This window comes from Aptenodytes patagonicus, chromosome 5, assembly GCF_965638725.1.
Source record: "Aptenodytes patagonicus chromosome 5, bAptPat1.pri.cur, whole genome shotgun sequence".
In the NCBI taxonomy this organism is placed as follows: domain Eukaryota; kingdom Metazoa; phylum Chordata; class Aves; order Sphenisciformes; family Spheniscidae; genus Aptenodytes; species Aptenodytes patagonicus.
Genome location: NC_134953.1, coordinates 37,457,679 through 37,478,280, shown reverse-complemented (window position 1 = coordinate 37,478,280; position 20,602 = coordinate 37,457,679). Strand labels below are relative to the sequence as shown.

The window sequence follows — 20,602 nt, the reverse complement described above, 5'->3', positions numbered from 1 at the left end:
GCTCCTCTATTGACTGTCATTCATATAAGTAACTTATTTTATTATTTACAGTAAACAAAATCAAATGTTGAGACAGAAATTTCAATGGAAAAGCTTCAGTTTTGTTGGGACAAAAATAGACCCAACTTACAAAGATACCCATCATCCAGTTCTGTGGAATTAAGCAGTCCCTGAATTGGGTGCATAGGCATCCTGGCCATCCCTGGATACTCCATGGGATGAGTCATTGTTCCTGGGTACTCCGATCTGCCCTTGCGAGGCTTCAGTGACTTTATAGTGTCAGCTTCTAATTCAGATAGTTATTAAACGCCTAAACTTAGATGGCATGAATACCTTGTCAGTTTTATGTATGTGTCAATGGCATGGGCATGATGTGCTGTTATAAGGACGGTGGTGTGGCCTTCTGGAGAAATACATAAAATTAACATTGTGCGCCGGAGTATATGTCTATAAACAAGCAATTCAGTGTTCACCTTTTCGAATACAAAGAAAGACAGATTGAGTTTGTGTACAGGTCTATATACATAAGAGAAGACTATTTCAGTTTTCTTTGTGTTATAAATTATGAATGATGAGAGAAGAAAAAAATTACTTCTCATGTCCAGGGATCCTACTGACATTTTTAATATCAAAAAGGATTATCAAGGCAAGTGCCTGGAGAAATAAGTCTCAAAGTCTTTATAAGCAGGAGAAGTCTTCAGAGAGTGGTGCTAATATCTAGGGGATGATGATATTTCCTGTCTGTTTTCTTTCAAAAAGCCCAAATTTCTGGCACTGTTTTCTCTTTTGATCGGACTCCTCTATGAATTTAAGGGCTGAACACAATACAATATTTATAATGGCATAATCTCCATCAAGGGAATGCCTCAAAATTGTTAAAGCAGTGAGTTTAGACATGAAGCATAGTAGAAAGCATATACTTCCCAAACAAGGTATTTCCCCCAGCTTTAGAGCAGATTCCTCTTCTATAAACAAACCATTTAGTCCTTTGGCAGTTCACATTCCTGTCATGGACAAGAGACCCTGCATGGCACCATGGATCAAGGTCTTGTTAGGGACTGAGAACCTACGTGTTACTACCAAAGGCATTAGTGGGGCAAAATGGTCTGGCAGTCACAGTTCAGGGATCCTACGAACTGGGTAACTTCTTGTCTTCCTGACAAGGCTGTCCATAACTGCAGACAGGCCAAAACAAGAGGATTCATTTGTAGATCCTTGTTCCTATGTACTTCATATTGTGTTGTAAAAGCTTCTTCCTTCTGAAAAATTAGCAGCTGGTGTGCCAGAAATCCAAGGGAGTGGAAGACAAAGATTCTTTACCATAAAAATCTTTGGAGCTTCTGTCTTTGGATGTTGAGAAGTTTTCATTTGATGATAGTGCCTGTTAGTTCAGTGAGAAAGATGATAAAAGGTATTGACTGCAGTAGAAGTTGTAGTAGTGCTGTACCCAGCATTGTCTAAGTATATAAGGAAGACAATGAGCTGACAATTGGAAAAAGTGGACCACCTGTGAAGCTCGGAGTCCTTTAATTAGATGCTGAGGATGCAAACAGTTCTTTTCATTATTTGGAAAAGCAACACAGATTTCTAAAATGCCTATAAAAGGATGGGCAACCATCTAGACTAAGGGTATCTCTTTATGATACTGCAGATATTAGTATGCAAATATGTACAGTACATCTCTAAAAGATGGATAGAATTTTCCTTTCTATTGGATTGGTACAGTCCCAGCAAAGGAAATATAATTCCACCACTGTAATTGAGAAGTAAATTGGGCTAATGAGCTCTTTATGAACAAATTTAGATTTAGAAGTGCTGATGAGATCTAAGAATTTTCAAGATAAATTTAAGTTACAATAATCTGTTTCTCATTCCACTGATGTTGACCAATAAAGTGTAGCTTTTTCACATTTCCTTTCATCTCCAGTGATCTTTGCAAATGTTACTTATTTAAGTTTCAAAATCCTCATAGATATCCATAGGTGAAGACTGAAGCATCAGAATTAGCTTGCTAGTCACACAACATGAATAAGTATCAATTAATAAGGGTGTCTTATACTGATAAAATGGAAGTGTTTTTTCTAAGGTCACAGCAGAATTGTTGTCAGAATCTGAATTAGAACTGAGCTGCTCCTGGTTATTTGTATAATAACTTAAATGCACTCCTTTCCTCTCTGTTCGTGTATGGATGTTTTTGTTTTATAGGAACCTATGTTTACTCATCTCAAATACCTTCAGACATCAACCTGAGGTCTCACGGCTATTGGTGTTCATGTATAGATGGTTTTGGTTTATAGCAACCTATATGTTCACTCATCTCAAATACCTTCAGACATCAGCCTGAGATCTCACAGCCATTGGTGTTTTTAGCCAGTTTACACAATCAGTCTTGATTTCCATAAAGATAACTAACATTTCTCGCTAAGGAATTAGCACTTTCTTTTAATTATGTAATTTCAGTATTTAAAAACAGTTCTCTAAAATTCAAAGAAAATAATGTGTTCCAAAATATGTTGTGTTAAAATATGAGCAACCTTTTGTATGACTTAAAGAAAGCAATTTTTTTTTCTTAATAAGTTTTAATAACCAAGATTAAGGGACTTCTGCTACAGATTACTGAAACATACGCATCAAAGTATCTGGAAAGAGTAAGGCATACACCTACTGTTACAGAAATACAAAATGGCAAGTGCAGAATATGTTTACCTGACTTCAGGTGCTGGGATTCCTACCACAATGCAGTCCAATTGCACTTTAGTTCCTTCAGGAACTTCCCTGCTCTTCAGTTTTTGAGTAAAGCGTGGTGGTTGTCCAATAGGCTCATCAGAATATACAGATGCAGATTCTGACTCTGTTTTTAGCTCTGCACTTGTTAATTGATTGATAGATTCCAAGTTTGCCGCCTGTTGATCATCTGTTTGTTCAAATGTTTTCTCTGCTTTGTTTTCCAAGTCTTGAGGTACTGGAATGGAAAGCCTTTCTCTGCTTTCCGACGTGCTAGATAGGCTAGAGCTACCTTTTTGAGCAGACTTATTCTTAGAATCCATTTTGCTCCTGTAGTTTTTGCATGTTCGGGGTCTTATTCTTTCAGAATTGTGAGCTTTGAAAAGTGATGAGAGCTCCTCAATAAAATCTGCTGCCTTGTTTAGGAACTCCTTTTTTGATTCTGATTCAGAAGGAAGGTGTTGGTTTTTTAGGTCTTGAGAGCTCCCTTTGGAGCCCTTTGTATTTCTGACATGGTCCTGACAAAAGTTTGAGTGCAGGTCATTGTCTGATGTTTTCAAAGCTGTAGACTGGGCCATTTGTTTGTGTTTTTCTGTGTTTTTCAGCTGGTCTGGGGGATGCTGTGAATGTGCCTGAAGCTCATCCTCTTTAATTTCCAGTGGATTCTGATCAATAGCTTGTCTTGCCAGGTTTACACTTTCATCTAACTCTTCTTGGCTCAAAAAGGCAGAGAGATCTGGAAGGTCATCTTGGGCAGCTACCTCATCTGAATCACCAGAAGCGTTGCCATAATGGAAATTATGAGAAGCTGGTTCTGATCTGCTTCTTTCACTCTTCCCTTGATGTTTAGTTTCAGCTAAATAACTTTCTCTCAGAAGTTGAGATATTGAAGTTGAGGATTCTAAACTGTCGTCTTGCATGCTGCCAACAAAAAGGACAAATAGGACCACACCTTATCAATAGCAAATTTTTTGATTGCACACAATTACAGGCTTCTGAAAAGCAGAACACAACATTTTCAAAGTACATCTGTGTGCTGAATATTAACTTTTAAGTATAGCCTTGTTTTAAAGGCCTGCTTCTGTACATACTGCCAAATACTATTGCCTTTACCCAGTAAAATCCAACTTCTATCACTTTCTACCGTTGGTAGCCTTACATAGCTAAAGCAACTGCAGGTGTGGTAATTTATACTTTGTTCCAGGCAAAACTTCAACTACAGAGCTATTAACTGAGTTTCAATGTCAAATTTTTATCATTGCTGATGTGTGTTTTTTAGCTAAGAAACAACCTCATCAGATAGATTAAATGCTGGATATTTCAAGGACTGAAAGTTGTGAGAGAATAACAGTACTTTTAAATGAAGTAAATTTAGCTTGAAAGACACTGAAGTAGTAAGTAGATGAACCCTCAAAAAGCATTTGAGGGATGAGAGGAGGAAGGAGAAGGGGAGAGAAGAACAAAAATATTCTATAATGACAATTTTTCATTTAAAATTCTTAAAGATACTTCATTATAGGAAACAATAATGGTGCTAAATGTACTATACCTTCTTAAATTAAGCATTATTTCTAATAAACTATTTAAAGTAAGTAGAGAATTATGTCATTATTTGATACGAACATCATTTGTACTACAGGCCTTTCAAAATCATTATCTTAGGTCATCCTGATTCTGAAAAAACGTACCACAGATTAGGAGACAGTATCAGAAAGCCCATATTTAACCTGCATGCCTGATAAGCAAAGCTAAAGTATCCTTTTTGATACTTAAGTAAGTACTTCTGCATAATATTCTCAGTTTTCTTTACACAAGAGCCATTATGAATGTAGAGGGATTCAGACATCCTATTAACACACTCATCTTAAGGTGGCTTAAATATGAAGACAAATAAGACAAATACTCTTCACAACCTTTCAGAGAGCTGGTACCTCACAGATACTGAAACAGGTGCATGCCTATTTACTGGATCTGTCTCTCAGAATATGCAGTGCACAGTACCTCCCTCCTACTTTGTTTATGGCCTGGCAAGTCTTGCTGTGTTGGTTGCAAATATTCCTATCCCAAGGTGTCTGATTTGTCGCACTGCAGAAGGTTCTGTTCCTGTCGTGGCATCAAGAGAAGGGAACATGCATGCCCTTGCCTCAGTTTTTTCCATTCATAGCCTTATGTAACACCTTAAGTTGCCAGAGAAAGAGAAGTAAAAAAGGTATCTCTGCTGTGAAAGGCTTTCTGCTCTGCTAGTGGGACAGTTGTCCCTTGAAAAGGGCTGGTAAAAAGCAAATGAGGTGGTAATATCTTGTACTGCTGCAGTATTTCTTCCTGGAATGTGAGTGACAGCCCTTCTTTCTTACTTACAAAAAGGAAAGCTTCAAACTGTTTATATTCTTCTTCAATGAATGAACATAAAGCTATCATATTCTGATGTGCATTTTGAGACCTTAATCCCTCTGCCTGAGGCACAATTTGTTACATTGACGTTCTTTTTCTCACATAAATATTTGGCATTGTAGATTTGTTGATTTTGTTGTTTTATTTTGGTAATATGAAACAAGCAAAATCAGTAAGACAACAAAGGCACCCAACCAAAATATTGGTAAGTTTATGCCTGTACGAAAAATAACAAATAAAATACCATATAAGTTATATGCTTCTAAGCACCCAATCTAGTCCCTGCAACTGAGCCAGGGTCTGCAATACTAATTGAACACTTGGCATTAAATTATCTGGCACAGTGTTTCAGTGAAGCTGTAGCACATAAGAGAACATTGATTTGGGAAGCCCACGAGATAATGTTGTAAGCTGTTTCATGACTGGACAGAGTATGTAATTTAACCTCTTAAGAGAACAAAGAGGTCTCCGTGAGGCTTAAAGTTCCCGCTCTATGGGTACTACTTTTGCTTGCTCAGCTTTTACTTCTTAAACAGCTGTGCAACCTTACTGAAGCTGAACGTGTTTAAGGGGTTATATTATCTTGTTTATGTGCTGATAGCATACTATGGGCTGTAAAGGTCACAGCTAAAGCTACAGTTTCAACTCTGCAGAGTTTAAGTACATTCTAACATAAGGAGTTTACAGCCTGGAAGAGAAACCTCGCACGTGAATGAACTGCAGACCTAGAATATAGCTGTAACATAAGGGCAAGTTTGCTTTAGACCTCCTCCCCATGTGCCACCTTGTATCTACTTAATAACAGAAGGGAAGAAGCAGAGCCATAGCCAGCTCTTTTTTCTGCACCGTGCAGCTGGCTTAGCCTGCAAAAAGCGAGCAGTGTGTGCTTTTAGTGGGATGTCATAGAAGGTACAGTCTCTCAGAATATCTCTGGAGGGATGCAGCTCCACGCTAACCTCTCTGCATGTGGCTATGGCTAAATTATAACATCCAGCTGTATGTATCTTTGTGTAGCTTTAGATGCTACAGCAGAAGGCTGTATTTTACATGGTTGGAGAGATACGTATTTTACATGGTTGCAAAATTTAGCTTGCTACTTTTCTTGGCCACTCTTTCTGAAACATTTCAGAATGGTGCATCTTCATTTCATCTCAATGTCTGTAAATGTCATCAGAGCTTAAAAAAGACGATGCAGTTCTTTAGAGAACACTGGAGACTCTAAGGAGGAAATGCAAGTAGGGAAATAATACTGTGTGATCAAAACCTGCCGAAGTCAAACGATGTTAAAGAACTCCTGCAATAATTTTGTTGAGAGGGTATATGAAAATCATCTGCCTGTGACTATTCAGGGTTTCATTTTCCTCTGTTGTATACCTATTGCTTGATTTTCTCATTTAAGTGCTATGCCTATTTCAACAGAGGTTGTTAATCACGGTGCAGCTTTCCTGCAGATAACCATAGTAAAGCAACTGTTTGTTCAGTATGGTTATTTGAGACTTTGTTCTGGGTCTTGCATATCTTCTGTTCATCTTTTGAAAAATGCATTGAAACATGAAAGAAATAATTTCTGCTAATGTGAGAAATAAGTTCTGCTAATTTCCGTAAGGAGTGTTACTGCAATATGAGGAGATGCTCTCAAAGAAGATGTGTTTAGATTGGCAAAACAGTTTTATAATTCAGTTTGCAAAAAAGTATAATGAAGAAGCCACTGTCTGATAGCAAGAGGAGGAAAATTACATGCAAATTACTGCAAAATAACAAAACCAGGGGTTCCTATACCTGGTGAAAATGTAAAATGATAGAGGAAATTAAAGTAGTCAAATCAAAACTTCCTTGTACTGATGGTTCATTTTGGCTAGCTGTATTGCAGTTGTAGAAAGCATCTTCCATTTGGATGACCAGGCTAGACAGCACAGCCATACATGGAAGAGCAAATCCCACTTGTCTGTCACAGTCCTGAGTGAACATGTAGGAAGCAAATGGACAAATCACTGGTTCACCCCTGTCTCTGCCCCTCTGAGGGCAGTTGAGCAGGTGTGAATGAGAGAAAACAAACAGTTCCCCAGCAAAGGAGCTGGAACAACTTCCTTCCTTCCTTCTGCCCATTTGGAGCAGAAGGGGTAGAAGGGAGCAGAGTACTTCTTCTGGTGTTGGAAAGCAAGATATTGATGAGAAAGAATCTGATGCCAAATTCTTAATCCTTAGAGAGCCGTCACTTTTTTTTAGAGCTTACCCAGGGTCAGAATATTATATCTAACTCTTCTCTATTTTCAGCTTGTGCAGAAGATAGATAACTTTTTATTCTATTTTTAGTAAGGAAGAAGTTGGGTACTAGTCAAATGTAGCACTTTGAGGCAGTGCTTGGCTACTGAAGTTTTAAGATATTTTGAATTATGTGATATTTCTAATTAAATGGAAAATGCTGAGCTTCAGCAAATGTTGCTGGGAGGCTACCAGACAATCCAGTTACAATTATTAATTATGCCTTGCTTATGCCTTGAGAGTTGTCCAGTTTCTTTTTTTTTTTCCCTACAAGGAGTTATACTCTCCAAGGACTACAGAGGGCTGATGATTGAGGGAAGCACTGGGTAGTAGGCTGAGCCATTCAGATTTCACAGACAGGGGAGAACAGCTTTGGTTCAAATGAGACCAAGCATACAGCCTGACAAGGTCTCTGGGCTAGACAGCAATAAGGCTGAATTCAATATATTTTCTAAAATATCTATTAAACCATCTTTCTAGTGAGCAAAAAGATAACACCAGAGGAACAACTGTGCTATTACAGGTTTGATTAATGATAATTAATAGTTTAGCCTTTCTATAGCCAAAATTGGAATCTAAGCTCCAAAATTAAGATCTGGTCTTGAATTCAGTCTTTCTCTTTGTCTGACTTTCTGGATTGTTTAGACTGAGATGTGGAATTGGCCTTGATATGCCTTGAGCCTTCCCTTTAATTTTTCTTGATTGGGACTTTGGAACAAAAGTGTCTTTGTGGCTGCACAGAAACCATCCCACAGTCCCCCAGTGTGCAGCGGCACAGAACGCTGGCACTGAGTGACAGTGCATGGCACACCGCTGCCATATCATGGGGCTAGCAAAATGTATACAGTAATTGCAGATATCTCTGTTGAACAGATAACTGCAGATAGCTTTGCAGATAACTCTGTTAAGTAAGCAGTAAGAAGGACAAACTCTAGTAAAAACACAGTAGACAGCAATCTGTGGTGTCAATGAAAGCATCAATAATTTTGCAGACTCTAAAAATCTGTCTTATAATGAACCAGTACCAAGTGGAGGAATTGCAATGCTAGTTACAAATAATAGCTCTAAACTGGTGTTATTTAGGATTGAAAATGGGATGCCTGACTCTAGCAGTCAGCAGTTCTCTACTCTTGACTGATTCATTACCAAACAAGTGCATTGAGGGCAACATTTTTTGCTTTCCTGGGACACTAACAGCAGTGACCTTGGGCACCTATTATCTTGAGAGGCATCAGAGGATGTCATGAACAAAACCGACTGCATTAACTTCTTCAGTCTACTAATTCAGTTTCCACTAGCCAACTAATTGCACAAGCTTTCTGAGTTTCCAAGAACATGCCATATTTATGGCAATGTTCTCTTATTAACCAAGTAATCTGTAGGATAAAATATTCACAAAGCTAGAATTAGTTTCCATAGTTTGTTCTGGCAGTGACTTGACCTGAAAATCCTTACATGGAAGGCAGGAAAATTGCACCACAGGAAGCTTGCGCAGTGTGACACCAAACCCTTTCATTTCCTCTTGTTTGAGGCTTGTTAGACTCATTGCTGAGTCATCACTGAAAGAATCTGAGCTCTTCCTAAGAAAACAGTAGTGAAATCTCAGCGAAACTGAAGGGAACCCCAGATATATCTGAGCGCAGATCCTCTGTTTTATTTGGTGAGAGACAGCTTTGAATGCTTGATGCCCTAAAGAAGTTTTTTTTCAAATACTCCTTCTCTTTATCATAATAAAGAGGTTATCTGCAAATAGCAGATTTAATGCAAAAAGCATTTGAACATCTTCTTTGGCCTTCAGCTATAGTTAAAAATGAGTAATTTTAGTCAGTACGTGTTGTTCCTGGCTGGCTTTTCAAGCTACTATTACTTTGATTGAGACTGCTGTTGTATGAAACCTCAGTATCAGGACAGCTAGCAAACTGCTGCTTCTTTCTCTGCATGGTGGCACCTTTGTGGCCTTTACACAGCAAGGCTTTGGACCTGTATGCCCAGCACCTCTGTTTGGAAACTGGAAAGTTTAGCAGATATTAGAGGCTATATCCTTTTCCATTTAATTTAATTGCACATAAATTGCATTTACCCGTACACTGTTGAACACTAACAGTTATATGGGTGTTTCAAGTGTATGATTACAGCTATGAAAAACAAGCTAAGAGAGATGACACAAGTGATCTGTCTTGCAGATATTTAACGATCACAATCACATTCTTATGTCCTTGCAGGAATTCTCACTTAGCAGTTGCCATTGTCACCGTTTCCGTTGCTGCCTGTTGAGAAGCTGTAGCTGCTGCAAGACAGACTTTGAGACTCCAGGCATAGGAAAGGTTGGGCTGGAGCAGAGGACCAAGGCTAGCGGTCTTGTGTGTGTTTGGGGGTGTGAATGTAAGATATTTTTAATAATTGTATTTAGAAAGCTATGTACAAGAAGGTGGATTACTTCTCCGTTTTAGACACAGTAGTAGCTTTGAATTCTATTCCTTGTAATGAATCAAGAAATTCAGATAACTAAAGTCCCATTTCCAAGTAATGTAATTAAATAATGGAAAATAAGGAGAGAGCCTCCAAGCCCAGGAGCATAACAGCTTCTGATGGAAACAAAATCCCTCTAAGAACAAGTAGGCTAAAGGTTATGTCCATGTTTAGGAAACATCCTAGTTCTTTATGTATATTTTTCAATATAATCTTTTTAATCTTCTAAGCATATTTTGCATTTTCTTCTGTCTCTAATCCATTTTATAAATTCTAGACCTTAAAACTCTCATTTGATTGCAAGTCTAAAAGAGGCTGGTAGGTGTTTCTTACTTGCTGTTACATAATTTTGTAAATAGTGAAAAGACTGATGGTGTTGGTGTTTTAAGTATCTTCACATAACTGCTGCTCTTTGCTTTAATGTAAATGTCTGCCGTTCAAGGGATTTTTTTAATTGCTGCTACAACTGATGTATGGCTACTACTGCTTCTGTTCAGAAAAATAAGTAGAATCAGGCCCTCTTCTGTAAATAAAACCTCTAATAGTCCAGCTTCTGCCCTTAGGTACATTGCAGTATAGATCTGGAGCAACTTCACTTAAACTGCCCAGAATTTACTTGAAGTAGCTGTGAACAGAATTACTAACTCCCACCTCACAGCCCATCTATTTGTAAGTGCCACCCAGTTACATTTTTTAAGTAGTTTTCAGGTAAAATGCAAAGTTTTTCTCTACAAACTTGAATCTTAAACCTTGAAAAGTGTTACCTGTGTACAATTTTCTAAAAGGAAGGGAAAAGAGAGAAAGGAAGAGAAGAAAGGGAAGGAAAAGGGAAGAAAGAAGGAAAAAAAGGTAAATATAGAACATCCAATATTTAGAATTTCGGGGAAATTTCATTATTTTTAATATATCTTTAATGGCTTGGGAGTTGAACAAAGCCTCATCTTTTGAATACTTGTGATAGTGGATTGGGGCCTTAACTGGTAAAACTAATTCTTAACTCCTTTTAAACTGAAATTGCTATCTGGATTTTCATTAGAAAGGGAATATAGAATTGAATTATCTATATATAGTTATATATAATCTATATTTAGTTAAAAATATTATGCTGCAGTAATAAATAATTTGAATTTACAGAGATATAATTTAACATGTGAATATTTTATGAACCTTAGGTAAATAATATCAAACCACAAGCAAGTGATTTGAAGCTGGGAATATTTAAGAGTATAGATTTCTGTAGCAGAGGATCTGCTTAGACTGCTTTTCGTAGTGACATTGTTCTCCTCTAACACAGCTCTTTTCCTCTTGTCTGGAGGTGTTCACCATTTCACCCACAGGCATTTGAATGCAACTCAAACTGTACAAATGTTAAAGCTTTAAAAGCACCTATTTGCTTTAAGAAACTTTTAACGAGCCTTAAGAGCACCTATTTTGCAAGCAAATAATGGTATTTGTCCTTCTGGTGCTAGAAATGTGAGAGGTGAAATGTGTTCTTCATTACCACTGTATTTTGTCCCTAATGCCTCTTCCCTTTCCTGCTGACAGCATAATCACACTCACACAGCCCCCAAAAGAAAAAAAGAAGTTGGAATTCATCATCTCAGGAATGGGATGGGGTAAATCCTCTCTCCAAGTCATTCTGCAGAAGACACTCAAGAGGCCTATGTGCACTTGGAGTCATGCCCTGGCCTGTGACCTCAGTGTTACAAGGAAAAAGCACATTCAGAGCTCTTTAACTTTGTCAACATTTCCTTCATACTATCATATAATAAAAAGATCTTTTTTTTACTCTGATCACAAAAAGTCTTCATTTTTTCATAATTAATATTGTCCCTTAGTAGTTCTTAAAATGAGAACTGAGACTCTTTCTTATCCGTGTCTCAAGTTCTCTTTGCTTCCCCCGTGAATCTCCTTGAACTGCAAGGTAAACAATATCTTGAAGAAACTCCATATTAAGTCAAATTGAAACTGAAATAAATTTAATCTGATGTTTAAATTAGAAGGTCAAAAAGGAAAACAGGTGACGGCTGTCTTTGAGGCCTGCCTGGGATGCTTCTCCATCCTCCTCTCCCATTGACCTGTGAAGGCTGGGCCTCAGATGTCAGGGCAAGTTCTGAGTGTAGTACTTCATGTGCTCGTAATCTACATAGGACAAGTTTTTATTGACTCAAGTAATGTATGCAGTCCAGTTTCCTTCAAGGATTGCCCACATGAGAAAGAGTTTATAGGAGAGGTCCAAAAAGATACAGCAGAGATCCACAATTTGGTACTGAATGTACATACAAAAGTCCTCAGTGGAAAAAATAACTAACAGGCAACAATATTCATTTATCCTGGTCCAAACACAGGCACACCACTCTGCAAGCCTTTCATGGCTAAAACTGCAAATCCACTTTCATGGACTGTGACCCAAATGATTTAAACTAAGTAATTTCTATTATTGCTGCTAACAGTATGCATGAGCAGTGTAGAAATCCACAAATGCATACGGTTGAGGACTACTGTAAAGTTTTAGTTCGGGACTGAAGCTACAGCTTAGCTCTCAGTGTTAAAAAGTGATTTATGTATTGCATGGGCTCAGTCTAGACTGACAAATTACAGCACTGTATAAGGTACTGTAATGAGAATTTGCACAACTTAAAATGCTGAGCAAATGTCTCTATTCTACCCGTGTATGTAAGTGGCACTGATGTCAAGGGAATTGTGCACGTGTATCTGAAGACCGGACAACCGACTGCTTGTGTAGCCAGACTGAACAAGCACAAACTGGACAAAGAAAAGCCCTGCAAAGCAGGGGTATGCAAACTAGATGGCATTTGCACATCTTTTTGCCTGGTAATTTCAAATCTATGGGCTGTTTTGTTTGTAAAATGCGATTCAGTTTTCATACAAATACTGGTTCCTAGAGAAAAAGGAAACTCAAGCCCTAAATTAGACACAAAAGAAATCTGGCTTGCATTTTTTCCCCCAAGGTTTTTCCAATTGTGCCGTTCTTTTTTCACACTCTCACTGTATTTGTTTATTTTTGTCTGCTGTTCTTTTTTATGCTTTTTCATCAGTCTTCCCTAAGAACATTGTAACATAAAAACCTTCACATTTGAATCACATTTTCAAACTATGATGTTTAAATGAGATTTATATTAGGTGGAATTAATTTGCCTGTCCCTGTAGACTATTACTGTTTATGAAAACAAGTACTAAACCAGTTAAGTTTTATACAGAAAAGTAAATGTTGTTTTATTTTTTTGCCAGTGATTTAGATTACCATTTAGATTGCATTGTCCAATTGCTGTTATGGTATTGTGGAAATTTTTAACAAACCGTCTTAATGTTGTGTTTATGTGCAAATACACCTAGACTGCTAATTCTTAGCAGCTGTTGTTAAGAAACATTCCTTCAGTACCACAGCAAGACCTGCTGTAAAATCTCTAAAGAATGCACAGGAATAGCAAACCAGCACAGAGCACACAGTTCTCCTTTGTCTTTGATAGTCTATCACATACAAAACCTAGCTCACTCCTGAATGGACTATAAATGATTTCTGATATGTAAATATTCTGCTCAGCTACAGGAACTAACACGCTTCCTATTGTTGTTTAGTTTTGTTAGCCCTTTCTGAAAAAAAAAGACAGACAGACAGACAGAAAGAGATATCCTGACCTTAGGAACCTTCAGGAGGTGTAGGAGAGAGAGAAGAGCAGTGTTGAAGTTTATGAAATTGTTCCATTAACATTTGCTGATTTTGTTTCCACTCTTAAACTCTAGAGCATCTTCACAAATGTAAACCTCATGACCAAAACAAAACTACTGATAAAGCAATCTGTGTCTTTAGCATGATTAGTATAATGTTCTATTGACGTAAACTCAAGAGCTACTCTGTTCTCTTGTCAATTGTTGACATATTATTTTGTAAAACTTAAGACGGGCTTCTGATTACTGCTTAATGTTGCAATATATTGGGCCAAACATTTGCTACTGACAGTCAAATACTTTTCTGAGAGAGAGAAAGAGAGCAAGGGAGATACTGAGAGCTCAAGGGGGAGAGCTATGCCCTTCTAGCAGGACTGTTTCTGCAGCTGTTGTGTACATTAATCCAGAGAGCAGATCTCCCAGCACTAAATATAGCCAGTGGGGTCATTTTACATGACTAAATAAATAAATAAATAAATAGAAAGTATTTAACTATGGGATCACGTTAAATTAGGTTTGATTTTGCTTAAGAAGGAAATCCAAATTATGGCATCTTGGTTTAAGGGCGAATACCAGAATGTATATTTCAGAACATGGAGGGAAAATAAGCGGGAAGAAGAGTACAGTCCCAGCAAGGAACTTTTCAGGTCATTACAATCTTCTGTTGACTCTTTGGAGGAGTCAGACTGGCTCCGAGGGATTTTGAGAAGCCCACCAATGCTATTCAAGCCCTTTATAATGCTGCAGAACATTGTTTCTCTTTCACTGCAATACACGTGCCTCAGCATAATTTAAGTGAGTCAGTTTAAAAATTATTTGTTCCCTGTATATGTCTTATCAGGAATAATTAGCATTCAAATACACATGCTCATCAAACCCTTCTGCACCTATGCTGCAAAATCAAAATGTAGACTGATCTAAAGTTGAGGGATTACCTTTTTAAATTCCTCCAGATGTTGCTGCCCAACCCTGGCAGTTAGTAGCGATGACAATTATCCAGAAGTGTGAGATTAAAGTTAAGGAAGCGAGGGAATTCTTCGAGTCCTCAGGAACAGCAACAGCTAGGAGTCCACACAGTGAAGGAAGTTAACCTTCGTTATTATGAGGATGGCTGTAAGAAGCTGGACAACCTGTCACCACCGGAGCAATAGCATTTGTCAGTTTGCAGGTCCCAAGTTATTTTGAGCAGCGTAAACCATGTGCCCGCGGAGCATTCCACCTCATTGGACAGGGAATCCACTGCTCTGACAGCACCTATGGGCACCGAGTGCCTTCTCCTCACTCATGAAATGTCCCCTATAGATGCTTATGCGGGTTTTGCTGATTCATCCAAGAGGCACTGTAGTGGGATTGTATTACTCTTGTCAGACGGTTTAGACTTCAGCCTTTTAAAATTGCTAGTTATTGCTCGTCTTTATGTTTTGATCAGAACTCGATGATTACAGTCACTGGGAAACCCATCAGCCGGTAACAATGTAAAAGTTTTGCAACTCCAAAGGCAAACTCGGCAAACGTGTGTGATTTAATAGTAAAATATTCCTGACTTCTTTGAAGTGTTTGATTTAATAAACACAGTGCAACAATGCAGAAATCCTTAAGGATGGCCTGTAACTACAAATCCTCAAAAAGCTAGAACTTCTAAACATGTTATTGAATGCACAGAAATAAACTGTTGGGGGAAAAGTAATTAAAAGAGGCAAGTGAAACTTAGCTGTAAATAAAACTGAGATATAAACATAGGTGGAATAATTTCAAAATATTTTAAGCAGTACACAGAGAAACGCTGTTACTATGTAGAATTTCATTTTATAAAACTGAGCTACTGGTTAAAACCTTGAGTGACTAAAACCTACCACATCACTTGGAAAATGCAGAGACTAGATTTTCTTTTCTACTCATACTAGACACCAGCAACAGAAAAAAATCTGTAATTCTAAACAGTTCAGCTTACCAAAAATGCTGCTTGATTATTGATATTTTATTAAAAATGCTTATCACAATTCCATTTTTAAAAGATTATTAAAATGTTACGCATTTATTACAAGGAATTGATATATAGCCCTTTCTACAGATAATGATGTAATTAGCTGGCCTTTTGACCTTCTCCCAGTTCTCTCAAAATGTTATTAAGTGAGCGCCTTTGCTAGAAAAGAGGTTGTACTGTGGGATGTAGTTCTTCAGACAGATGTTTTGTGAGGCATAACAGTATGAAAAATCAGAGGTAAAGGCAATTCTTTTATGAAAAATTTCCTGATGTATTGGAGGTAATTTTCTTTTGTTTCTCTCTCTTTTTGTAAAATATCATTGTCAGAATAAGCTTGTGAATCAGCCTGTCCTATGTTTCAGATAAGCATCTATCATCTGAAAGGGTCTGGATATATTTGGGTATCTTTGCCTACAAGAGTAGTTTGCGATACTTCCTCACATGGCAGCGGCTCTGGTAATGAAAGCTCATTCTAATGTCCTCTTGCCTTTGTTCTGTCATTATTTCAGAAGAACATAACAGTGCTCAGTGTGTTTATTCCGGGATGTTAGAAAGTGCCACCAGTGTCTACAGGAGAAAGACTTTTCTGTTTTACAGCTGATCAATCTCTTGGCTTAATTTTTAAACCAATAGAAGGAGTTTGCAGTATGATTAAAGATATGGGCAATGATGTGCATGTTGCAGGTTGTGATTCTGTACTAAAAGTGTTGGCTGATGGGCAAATACAGATTGCTGTTGCCATGTCTGCTTCTGCAAGGGACAGGCAAGAGTGCTGAGGCAGATCCAGAGCGAGTTGATATATTCTATATATCACATTGGCAAAAAAATAACAAACAAAAAAAGAAAATGATGGTCCAGCACTGCTTCTATATTGCAAAAAGCAAGTAGACTGTCATTCACGCAATAGCGGGCAATTTCCTTGCTCTAAAAGGACACCGAGGTACAACTAGACTATATATTATTGTGAAGAAGATCTGCATATTCTGAGAATTACAGTTGGGAATGTACAAATGAAGATCCTCCAGGAGCTTTGTGTGGAGACCAGGAACTGATACACAAATGGTAAAAATGACAAATCAGTGTTTGGATTCCCAGCAAACTCATGTCCCACTGTCCCTCTGAGGCTGACAAAGGGGTTCACATCCAAAGGGCTCCAACTGATAGCAAGAAAAGCTGGTGTCAGGTATGTTGTAATAACTTCTTACCATGCTGTCACAAATGGGTTCGCGAAAGCATATGGAATCCTTGTCATTAAGCCAATGAAGGTACTGTACAACGCGATAGAAATTTGCTCTTGATTTAGAGTAACACAGTACATGCTTTTGAAAATCAAATACTTACTGCCTATAAGATACAATTACAGGTTTCATATGGACTTTATTAAAGCCCAGTCTACAAAAGAAAAGACATTCAAAAGAAACAGTGATATCATACTAATAATTACACTTGTGTCTTCAATTTTCATATATAAGAAAAAGTTTCGAGAAAAGACACAAAAACCACCTTTTGCATACCAGTTTTATTGCATTTTTTCTGAGTGATGATTGGGAAACACCCAATATACAATACAACAGCAGACTCTGTTACTGCCCATAAATATGCACAATAGCAGCAATAATCATTGTGTTCCTGTGACTACCACATGTGACCTTCAGTTATACAGAGCAGGAGGATGGTGTTTATACAGCTGTCTCACAAACAGAAAATGTGGAGAGATGGGGAAAACTGGAAAAGGAGGAAAAAATCTCACCATGTCTAAGCAAGATTTTCTACAAGACCAGGTTTTTGCCCGTGATTGTAACCCGATTCCAAATTACTGTCAAAAATATTAATATTGTCTTTGTAATTGGTCCTAGATTTCTGATAGGGTTTTAGGTTGTGTTTTTTTAAAATTCCCATTGGAGATTCTGGAACCAAAATACTAAATGTTCCATTTCTTTGAAAGCTTCCTTAAAGTTCTTTGCAGTCAAGTTCTAGTGAGGTAATGATTTTGCAGATCTCTCCGGAGCCCTGTGGAGCACAGGGTTACTACCCACTTTTAGTTTGCATCCCACCAACCACTGGTCTGGCTCATACTAAGGCTGAACTCATTTCTTTCTAACGTGGAGTATGAAATAGACAGTGAGTTAGACAAGTTTGCTCTAATGGGCTGAAGGAGTAACTTCAGAAGAGAGGCTTAGCAGCCCTGTAACCGTGTTGCTGGTCGAATATGAATGTTTACTCATAGGGTAACCACTTTGTCTTTCATTATACTAGCCTAGTTATACTAACTTATGCCAAGGGCAGTGAATTGCTCCCTACCTGTGCAGCTTTGGACAATAGCAATGATGTCTTTTCTTGAAGCATCAGTAACTAGTTGCTGCTTGTGGTATTACATTTAAAGGTCCAGTAATTTGAACAGCAGTGGCAAACCCTATTTCTCTTTTAGATTATAGACTTTAATGAATTATCTTAAGGCCATAATTCCTTTGGTAAGAAAAGTGTTAATAGCAATTTTCTGGATGTTTCTGGTAAAGCTAGTTCAATAGTGATTTGCAAACCTTGTGTAAGATAATATGAGTTGGGTATTTTCTGTTCGTATCATTATGCAGTGCATCTCTTAGCATGAGCCTGCCAGGTATTGTGTGATTCTAACTCAGATTCTAATTTTAGAAGTGGAGACATATCAGAAGGATGAAAGAAATGGTAGCTCTTTTCTGTAGAAGGCACAAATAATAATGCTGAAACATTCCTTCAGTGCCTATTTCTTTTTCACCCAGCCCAAAACAGGCTTTATCATTTAGCAGGGCAGCACGCATGTGAGTATTGCCTGAGTGTTACTACAGGATTTTTCAGTCTCCTTAATTACTTAGATGAAATGTACTAGTAATTTATGGGGCCTGATGCTATTTCCAATTAAATCAGTGATTGTTCCATCACTAGCATCAATAGGAGAGTAGTCAGACGTTTCCAAAAAGTTAGTTATAACCACAGTAATGAAAGCAGTCTTTCAGTCATCCACACAGAGCCACAATCTCTTGTACTATCCTCATCCAGTTTCATCCAATGTTCCATCTATTTGCTTTTCAAAATGAATCAATAGGTAAAAATATACCATTATTTTGCTTTGTTGCAGTAGAAATGGTACAGCTGAAAAATGTTATAAAGATTTCTATAAAACACAGAGATAATCCCCAGAACATGAAATAATTGATGTTATGGGTGGCAATTGTAAAAGGGGATTTGTAAAATCCCTTTTTTGTAAAAAACTTTTGCTCAACTGTAGAAGTGTCAGGTTCTTTAAGGTGGATTCCCTGCCTAAAAAACATAGAGGACACTGTGTCCTTATTTTAAATTATGATTTTTTTTTTCTTGTGCAGTATTATCCATTGTACAATACTATCTTGTATAATATTAGCCTTTCAAAGAACTTGGTCAACTTGCAAAGATGCCTGTCATACAAAAGAGTTAGCAAAAAGTGTCTGTTCACAACCATTTTACTGTTCCCTGTATAGTTAATATTTTATTAGGTTCTCCTACATTCTTCCTTTTATAAGGGAAATTATTTTTTTAAGTTGGGATATCTAAACAACATTCTACAAGCAGCTAGGTTGTTTAATTTGCTAGCATTCAAATTTTAAGGTGGATAGTTTCCCTTTATGGTTCAAATATAAAGTGCATGAGCTCTACCTGGAAGTGCTTACATGGCTGAGTAGGATCTCCTTGAAGTTACTACCATCTCTGGGTGCAGAGTTTGGCTCACATCAGCCTTCTTTCTGGGGTCAGCGCTACCAGACTTCAATGATTTGTAGAGCACACAGCAAATACTGACATATAGAGACTGACAGTTGCCCAAAGCAGCAAAAGTTTGATGCAACTTGTTATATAAGATTGTTTTCAAAAATCATTAAAAAAATCAAATACAGAACAAGTTGAGATAATACTAACGAGGACTCCTATCTATAAAATCCAATGACTTGGTGGAGACTATGTCTGGTAATCAACAGAAACACAAGATCAGAAATCAATGGATTAAAATTAATAACCCAGAAACTGGGTTTGATTGATGAACAAAATATCAAGGGGATGTGCTGTTCAATTAATGATTTTCTTTGGGCAAGTGAAGCAGGAGGAAGCTTGAATTGACATTGATCCAAAAAACCAGCTTGACTGAAACGTGTGAGATTTACAGTCAGGGTTACTACTCATCAGCATCATCAGAGACTACAGGATCTATTCTGATACTATAGGATTTCACTGTCCTGATTGCGAGGCATGACTAGTCCAAAACCGACCATAAAAGGGGATCTGATAATGCCAGTTCTACTGTCTTCACCTAATTTGGGACACTCTGCGATATGTGAGATTTGCATTCCTACTATGACCCTCTCCTTCCCTGTATTCTTTTATTTCCTCACTTTATTTCTTGTCTTTCATGTCTTTCCTTCTCTTGTTTTTAACAAGAACCTGCCTTAGCAGACAAGACTAATTTTGCTATGTTGTTTCAAGTCTCCAACTAAGAGAGCACCAGTTGGCACCGATTCAGTCTGATACTGGTACAGGTTTGCCAGATCTTGCTGTAGCTGATACAACGATGGACTTGTTTTCCTCAGATTATATGTAAGAGAGGGCACTAAGCCAAACACTGTGTTTGTACTTTTGCTGTTCTTTTCTGGGTTTTGCTCTCCCCTTTTTCGTGGCTTGTCTAATTTGTTCTTCAGATAAAACAGGGTTAGACCCTAGCAGCTACAGATCTATCCATTTCAATTGGCTTCTTCACCTTTCTTCAGAACATATATCTCCAAAACATCTAAAAAGGATGTTTATGGCCACGATTAATACCAACTGAACAGATTGTCAGAGGGACTGGTACAAAGAGTGGAGATAGATACCTTGTTACCTAAATCTAAAGGAAAAGGAAATACAGGAACGTTACTAAAGTGAAAGCCATATTACATACTTTATATTTTGATTATTTGAATTTTTTCTCCTTTTATTTGTATTGTAATAAAAGTTTAATTTGTTTTTCTCATGGTAGCTATTTCTATGGTTGATATTAAGCAGACCTGACATCTACGCTGCCTGCCTTTGTTAACCGCTTAC

General features: G+C 37.6%; 1 protein-coding gene across 3 annotated transcripts in view; it reads right to left on the bottom strand.

Annotated features, from left to right (window-relative positions):
• Window positions 1–20,602, bottom strand: part of MYPN (myopalladin) — a 77,814-nt gene that overhangs the window by 49,713 nt on the left and 7,499 nt on the right. The window contains exons 1-2 of one of the 3 annotated variants that reach the window (XM_076339377.1): window positions 14,472–14,751; window positions 2,707–3,645 (exon numbers count right to left, since the gene is read on the bottom strand). In XM_076339377.1, the coding sequence (XP_076195492.1) occupies window positions 2,707–3,644 (938 nt within the window). In that variant the 5' untranslated portion in view covers window position 3,645; window positions 14,472–14,751. Of the gene's footprint in view, window positions 1–2,706; window positions 3,646–13,506; window positions 13,701–14,471; window positions 14,752–20,602 lie in introns of those variants that run through there. The other 2 variants (XM_076339378.1, XM_076339379.1) reach the window with 2 other exon arrangements.